Source organism: Cebus imitator, unplaced genomic scaffold (assembly GCF_001604975.1).
Source record: "Cebus imitator isolate Cc_AM_T3 unplaced genomic scaffold, Cebus_imitator-1.0 Scaffold190, whole genome shotgun sequence".
Taxonomy (NCBI): domain Eukaryota; kingdom Metazoa; phylum Chordata; class Mammalia; order Primates; family Cebidae; genus Cebus; species Cebus imitator.
In genome coordinates this window covers 534176-541990 of record NW_016107505.1, presented here as the reverse complement: position 1 = coordinate 541990, position 7815 = coordinate 534176, and the positions used below count along the sequence as shown (strand labels likewise).

At 55.6% G+C, this 7815-nt stretch overlaps 1 protein-coding gene across 1 annotated transcript; it reads left to right on the top strand.

The window, feature by feature from the left end:
- The first annotated feature begins 924 nt into the window (after nucleotides 1-924).
- Nucleotides 925-7498, top strand: UBE2S (ubiquitin conjugating enzyme E2 S). The gene is made up of 4 exons (XM_017546575.2): nucleotides 925-1485; nucleotides 2098-2245; nucleotides 4099-4289; nucleotides 7016-7498. Exons 1-4 carry the CDS (start codon nucleotides 1483-1485, stop codon nucleotides 7340-7342), a joined length of 669 nt encoding a protein of 222 aa, XP_017402064.1. The 5' UTR covers nucleotides 925-1482; the 3' UTR covers nucleotides 7343-7498.
- The last annotated feature ends 317 nt before the right edge of the window (nucleotides 7499-7815 follow it).

Genomic DNA, 7815 nt, shown 5'->3' with positions numbered 1-7815 from the left:
GTCCACGGTTGAAAAGGCCAACAAACTAAGAGAGCTGCAGACGCACAGACTGGCAGAGACACCAAGACGCTACCGCGACCCCACTGCACAGATGAGCAAACGGAAGCTAACTTCAGCGTTCCCTCCTCCTCTCTAGGCAGCTCCAAAAGGCCTGCTCAGGGAGCTCTGGCCGCCGTTCTCAGACAATTGCGTGACTTTTTTTTTACTGACACTGAGGGCTGGAGACGGTCACCTTTCCAGGCAACTGTGTGTCCATTTCCCAGAGAGGGAAACTGAACCCCAGAGAAGGCAGGTGTGGCTGGAGGCCATGGGTCAGTCACAGGCAGAACTATGCCCTGAATAAAGGAAAAAGGCAAAGTGGGTCTCCCTGACTTCCTTCCCTGGCATCACAATGAATTCCAGAGCCCATGTGCCACATAAAGAAACTGAGGCCTGGCGTCTTCCATGAAGCCTGGCAGGGGTCGGGGTCACACACAGAAGGCAAAGCTGTCCAAGCCTTCAAGGTCATTCTGACTGATCTTTGAGCCTTCGCAATACTAGACGTGGACCTAAAACCATTTCCAGCACAAAATGGCGCCTCGTAGATAAACGTAGCGGGAGTTCCAGCGCCCACCTTCACCGCGGCTGAGAGGAGGGGGCGCGCGCAGCAGCGCACAACTCATTTGCATATATAAAAATCAATGGATTTCGTTGGCTGGGAGCGGTTTGATCTGCAAGAAACTGGGTCTGTATTGGTCGCTATCCATTCCTGCCCGCCCTCTGACCGGCCTCTGTCAGCCATTGGCCCGTGCGAGTCTCGTGACCCTCTAGTCACTAAGACGCACCTCTATTGGCCCGAGCGCCTTCCGTCACGCGTTTAAAACCCCGAGTCCCGCCTCTCCTCGCCATGCTCCAGCCCCGAAGACGACCGTTAGTCGCGTGCGCGACTTCCTAAGCGTCAGGGCGCGCGCGCGCGTATGCCGGGCCGTGGCGGCGTCTCATTCAAACGGCCCAATCAGCGGCCGCGTCGCCTTCCGCGTCCCCTTCCTCTCTACTTTCCTTTTTCAGCCCCTCCGTTCTTTGAGACCCCTCCCCGACACTCGCGGACCCCCATTGGCCGGCCCGCCTCCCAGCCCTCTCCGCCACTTCCCTCGCTTCTGACCACAGTTTGCGGGGGAAGGGAGCGAGCCCGTCGAACACCAAGGAACGTGCGCGCTGACGTCACGGTTGAGGCTTGGGGCTGAGGGGCTGCGGGGGGCGTGGCCTGCGGGCGGCTATAAAGAAGCTGTGGTGCGCGCGCGGCCGGCTCAGTGCGGCCGGGTACCTGGGTGGTGGGTTGTTGGTCGCTGTGAGCGGCAGGTGTCGGAGGCAGCGGGGAGCTGAGCGGGGCCGCCCGGGTCTCGCCAGGGCCGTAGCGGCAGCAGTTGGGCCCCCCGCCCCGGCCGGCCGGCCGAAGAACGCAGGAAGGGGGCCGGGGGGACCCGCCCCCGGCCGGCCGCAGCCATGGTGAGCGCGGGCGGCGAGGCCCGAGAGGGTGGTTGGGGGTGCCCCTGAGGGAGGAGGCGGAGTCTCCTTCGACCGGCGGCCTTGTGGGGTTTGAGGGCCAGCCTGGGGGTCCCTGATTCAGATAGAGCCCTCGGGCCTTCCTGCAGGCGGAGCAGGAGCTTGGGCGGCCCGCAGTCTCCCTGGCGGCGAGGGCTCCGGGCGCTTTGCGGCCCGCCCATGGGTGTTACCGGGAGCAAGGACGCCCCGCCGCCATCTCCAGACCTGAGCCGGGGTTTCAAAGATGCGCTAACCAAAAATAAGTGGAGAAGGAGGAGAGGGTAGATCTCTGGCCCATGGGAAGCATTGGGGCCCATGCAGGGTTAGGAGCGGGCTTTGGGGGTTTCTGGGACGGATGGACTTATCTGGAAGCCCCCTCGGGAACCCGTCCCCATTTCTCTTGGGAGTTCTGCCTGGGCAGGTGGCCTAAAGCATCGTGGGTGGGGGTCTGGGAGTTCAAGGATGATTGACAGCCTGGGGCCACTGGGTCAAGACTCGGGCAGTCTCAGCATCTTTAGGCCCTCCGGGAAGCCTAACTCTGAACATCCGCTCACCCTGCTCTCCCACCGTGCCCAGAACTCCAACGTGGAGAACCTGCCCCCGCACATCATCCGCCTGGTGTACAAGGAGGTGACGACACTGACCACAGACCCACCCGATGGCATCAAGGTCTTTCCCAACGAGGAGGACCTCACCGACCTCCAGGTCACCATCGAGGGCCCTGGTGAGTGTGGAAGGAAAGATGGAGGGGGGTTGCTGCTTAGATCCTGCTTTAGAACAGACCACCAGAAGTACAGTACCCATTACAGGCCGGCCTTGTGTCAGGGGCGGGGGGTGCAGTGGTGGATAGGGCAGGATGCCACAAATGACAGTTATGTATCCTTTTCTCATAAGAGTCGACACATACCTGGTGATTGAGACAGTTTATCATGGGGCGGTACCCTGGATTTGAAGCAAGGCTCTCAGACATGGCTTCCCTGGACTTGAGAATGGATAGAAATGAATAGAGTGGGGAAGAGAGTTGCAGGTGGTGGGAATGGTGTCAGGAAAGGCCTGGGAGGGTAAGCCAGATGATCTCAAACTCCATCCTGCTGCGAGTGTCAGGGATGAGGAGACAAGCCAGATGCAGTATCATGGAGAGACAGGTCATAAATAACCATGTGATTTTGCAGAGCTATTGAGAATGTGGTTTCATGCAAGCTACATTTATGTTATCACCAGAATTCCTACAAAACCAGTCAGGATTTGAGAAGAGCATGTGAAGGAATGGTCTAGTCCACTGTGGTGGTGGTGGTGATGGTGGTGACAGTTGAGATCATTCATGCCTTGCTGCATGGGGTGATAACAGGGCACGGGATCATGAAGATGGGAAGGCTCCCAGAAAGCCCCTGAGGCGGGTGGAGCTGTGTGCTTGGTAAAAACACACGAAGTATCTGTGGTTTTGGCCGGGAGCAGTGGCTCCAGCCTGTAATCCCAGCACTTTGGGAGGCCGAGGTGGGCGGATCACCTGAGGTCAGGAGTTTGAGACCAGCCTGGCCAACATGGAGAAACCCCATCTCTTTAAATAAATAAATAAAAATGTAAAAAAAAAGAAAAACACATGAAGTAAGTTGATGGTGAAGCTGCTCAGGGCAGATCTTTTAGGGCTTCTAGGTCTCTGTAAGCAGTTTGTAGGGGAAGCTGGTGGAAGGTTTAAAGCAGGGGTATGGCAGATCCCTCCAAAGTTCCTGTTAACTGGAGTAAGGAGAGTGGGCCTGGCAGGGGGAAGAAACAGAGGCCAGTCAGGAAGCTAGCCTCAGAGGTGGGATGAGATTCATGAGAGGACCTAGTGGGCTATGGTCAAGCAGCTGATGGGCTAGGGGAGGGACAAGCAAGTGGGCGAGTGGGAGAATGTTGATTGAGGTGGGAGGCCATGGAGTTGACAGATCGTTGGATCCTTTGTCTGAAAGTCATGTAAGTAGGCATCTTAAAGGGAGATAAGTAGGTACTTGGGTCCCTGGCGCCTGGGAAGGGCCTGTGACTGGGGTGGTCACTTGAGCCATGAGAAGGGATATCCAGGGGGTGGAGACTAGAGCTTGATAGTGACACAGCTGGGAGCTGCAAGATGGGCATCATCTCTGAGTTCTGGGTGAGGTCCTGTGGTTCCCTAGGAACCAGCCTTTCTTCCTCTTAAGAATTCTCCAGCCTGACTGGGCATGGTGGTCTATGCCTGTAATCCTAGCACTTTGGGAGGCTGAGGTGAGCAAATTGCTTGAGCCCAAGAGTGCAAGACCAGTTTGGGCAACATAGTGAGACCCTGTCTCTCCGAAAAAAGTAGCCAGACATGGCGGCAAGCCTGTAGTCCCAGCTATTTGGGAGGCTGAGGTGGGAAGATCACCTGAGCCTGGGAATTGGCAGGCTGTAATGAGCTGAGATTGTGCCACTATTTCAAAAAAAAAAAAAAAAAATCAGCCTGATGGCAGAGCTGGCAGGACACCCACCTGTGTCACAGCCAGACCACGGAGTCTGGGCTTTGAGGCGTTGAGGTGCCTTGGGAGTCCTGAGTGCCCTGACCCTTTCCCCCTTCCTCCACTCCAGAGGGGACCCCATATGCTGGAGGTCTGTTCCGTATGAAACTCCTGCTGGGGAAGGACTTCCCTGCCTCCCCACCCAAGGGCTACTTCCTAACCAAGATCTTCCACCCGAACGTGGGCGCCAATGGCGAGATCTGCGTCAACGTGCTCAAGAGGGACTGGACAGCTGAGCTGGGCATCCGACACGTGCTGCTGGTGAGTTCTGGGCTAGGGCTGGGCCTTCTGCTTCCCGCCTCTGGAGGTCCACTGGTGTCTGAGCCATAGTGCTTTCTTTAGTTTTTCTGAGTCAGCTGTAAAGTAGTTGAAGGTTTCCATGTAAAAATCCAGGTTGCTAGCTTTCCTGGAAAGTTGAACAGTGCCAGACCCAGGACACCAAGTATTGTTGAGAAGTGCCCAAGGGCACCTTGCCATGCAGGAAGTGATGGGCTCCTATTGTAACATGGTTCTGTCTTTTAAAAAAAAAAAAAAAAGCGATGGGTAGACTGGCACCGTGGCTCACACCTATAATCCCACACTTTGGGAGGCTGAGGTGGGCAGATTACTTGAGGTCAGGAGTTGGAGACCAGATTCTCTACTAAAAATGCAAAAATTAGGCCGGCGCAGCGGCTCACTCCTGTAATTCAGCACGTTGGGAGGCCAAGGTGGGTAGATCATGAGGTCAGGAATTCGAGACCAGCCTGGCAACATAGTGAAACTGCGTCTTACTAGAAATATAAAAATGAGCTGGGCATGGTGGTGGGCACCTGTAATCCCAACTACTTGGGAGGCTAAAACAGGAGAATCGCTTGAACCCAGGAGGTGGAGATTGCAGTGAGCTGAGATTGTGCCACTGCACTCCAGCCTGGGTGACAAGAGGTGGTGCCCACCTGTAATCCCAGCTACTAGGAAGGCTGAGGCAGGAGAATCACTTGAGCCCGGAAAGCGGAGGTTGCAGTGAGCTGAGATCACGCCACTGCACTCCAACCTGGGTGAAATTTTTATTTAATTAAAAAATTAAATAAAACAGGGATGGGGTCTCATTTGTTGCCCAGGCTGGTCTCAAACTCCTAAACTCAAGTGATCCTCTCACGTTAGTCTCCCAAAGTGGTGGGCTTACAGAAGTGAGCCACTGCACCTAGCCTGTAGGACAGTTTTCTGACAGGTGGAAGTCAAGAGTCTGGTTAGAAGCTTTTCTTTCTCTCTTTTTAAAAGATACAGGCTCTTTGTTTCCCAGGCTGGAGTGCAGTGGCACAATCATAGCTCACTGTAGCCTTGAACTCTGGGCTCAGGTGATCTTCTGCCTCAGCTCCCTGAATGGCTGATATTACAGACATGCACCATCATACCCATCTAATTTTTAAATTTTTATGGTCTGCAGAGATGGGGTCCCATTAGAGGCTTTTTTGCTAAAGCTGAATTTACATGCCATAAAACTCACTGTTCCAAAGTATACAGCTCAGTGGTTTTTTTAACAGTGATAGAGTTCATAAATCAGGGTTTCTCAGCCAGAGGTGATTTGGCTCCACAAGGGGTATTTTGCATCATCAAGAGACCAAAAATGTTGTCACAAGTTGGGATGCCACTAGCATCTGGTGGGTGGAGGCCAAGGGTGCTGCTCACATCCTACAGTGCACGGGGTGGTCCCATGATGAAGAATGACTTGGCCAAGGTGGAGGCGTCCTGGTCTAGGCCGGTGCTCCAAGTTCTTCACAGGCTGCTCACAGCCTGCTGCCTCCCCCATCCTCCCTGCAGGCTGAAAAAAATTTTTTTGACTTAATTTCTAATGAGCCCCTGGGGCACATGGCAGAGAGGGCGGGAAATTGGGGTTTCCTGCAATGCACAGGGAGTGGACTGAGCTCCAAGGTAAACAGACCCCGAACCTTTCCCTCCCACATGCACTGATTCCCTCCCCCTGGAGGTCATTGGAGGCTACTGGGGACATTGGCACTGAGCTCCAGGCCTGCTGGCTGCTGAGTCTGCATCTGGACCTGTTGGGGACTCAGCCAGCAAGAGAGCCGTGGGAAGGGCAGCCAGGCCTGCAGTTTGCATGCAGTGGTGAGAATTAGGGTGGGGACCTGCGTCCTGGTCACCATCAGTGATGTCTGCTGAGCCAGGTGCTGTGTGTGTGTCCTAGTGGCCCCAGGGAGCAAACAGCCTTGGCCAGTTTACCCAGCCCACTTGAGGTTGCACCAGGGGCTGCTGGAGGCCTGGCTGCATGTCACACCTCTGCAGTCCAATTTATGCCTCAGGACAGGCTGATGAAGGGGCATTGAGAGGAATCCCCCCTCTCCTGAGGGCCACCCTCGAGGTGCACCTCAGGCCACCAGTCCTGGTGTCTTGCCCTGTTGAGTAGGGTCCAACCCAGCTATTGTCTTAGGATTTCCTATAAAAGACAGTGACAGGTCAGGATTTCTCCTCTATCTGGAAAGGTGGGAGCTTTAGAGTCCAATAGGCAGGTGTGAGGTCCTCACATCCTCAGTGGCCCTGGGGCAAGCCTCTTCCCTTTGTCCAGGCTCTGGGTCTCACTCATTGAATCCGAGGGCCTCTGAGGTGGCGATGAACAGCACAGAGGCAAATTCAAAACCATGATAGGACTCAAGTCTGGGGCTCAGGCAAGTAATGGACTCCTCAGAGGAGGCCTTGGCTTCCCCCCATCACTCAGCAAGTTCCACTGAGAACCAGGGACATTTTAAACCATTGGCCCCGTGGTGTCGTGTCCTTTTGGGAACATCTCCTGTGAGTCGAGTAACAGGAACGTGGCCTCTCAGGGAGACAGTGAGCAAAGATGAGGGAGGGTGTGGCATCGGTGGATCCTCAATCTGATCCTCCAGGCAGCTGAGTTGGGAGCAGAAGGAACAGGCAGAGCAAAAGCACCCTCTTGTGCAGGTCCGGGGTTCCTGTAGGTTGCCCAACCCTCCCTGACCCTGGGCCTCTTCCCACAGACCATCAAGTGCCTGCTGATCCACCCTAACCCCGAGTCTGCACTCAACGAGGAGGCGGGCCGCCTTCTCCTCGAGAACTATGAGGAGTATGCGGCTCGGGCCCGTCTGCTCACAGAGATCCACGGGGGCGCTGGTGGGCCCAGTGGCAGGGCCGAAGCTGGTCGTGCCCTGGCCAGTGGCACTGCAGCCTCCTCCACCGATCCTGGGGCCCCAGGGGGCCCAGGAGGGTCTGAGGGTCCCATGGCCAAGAAGCATGCTGGCGAGCGTGACAAGAAGCTGGCAGCCAAGAAAAAGACGGACAAGAAGCGGGCACTGCGGCGGCTGTAGTGGGCTCTCTTCCTCCTTCCACCGCAACCCCAACCTCTCCTGTCCCCTCCCTCCAACTCTGTCTCTAAGTTATTTAAATTATGGCTGGGGTCTGGGAGGGTACAGGGGGCACTGGGACCTGGATTTGTTTTTCTAAATAAAGTTGGAAAAGCAGCTTCTGTGTCTCACAGATGCCCAGGACTGCTGCATCTGCCACGTGGCTCCAGGAGGTTGGCTCCCCTCCAGAGGCCCTGGGTCCATGTTAAAAACCTCATGGACTGCAGCAGTGGGTCCATCTAACTCACCAGGCCTCCTGTTTTGAGGACTGCATCCACCTCTTTGTTCTGTGGGAGGAGAGCAGTCACAACCCCTCTTTGGAGTCAGATTTCCAATCTAAAATGGGGTGGGGACCTGGCTCTAGAGTAGTGGACATGTTGGTGTGGCAGTGGCCTTCCTGCTCAGGACAGCCAGGTGTGAGCATTCTGGCGTGAGGC

Coding starts and splice junctions, on each gene's coding strand:
- UBE2S (XM_017546575.2), top strand. Junction 2,246..4,098: donor GGTCACCATCGAGGGCCCTG/GTGAGTGTGGAA, acceptor CCTCCACTCCAG/AGGGGACCCCATATGCTGGA. Junction 4,290..7,015: donor GCATCCGACACGTGCTGCTG/GTGAGTTCTGGG, acceptor CTCTTCCCACAG/ACCATCAAGTGCCTGCTGAT.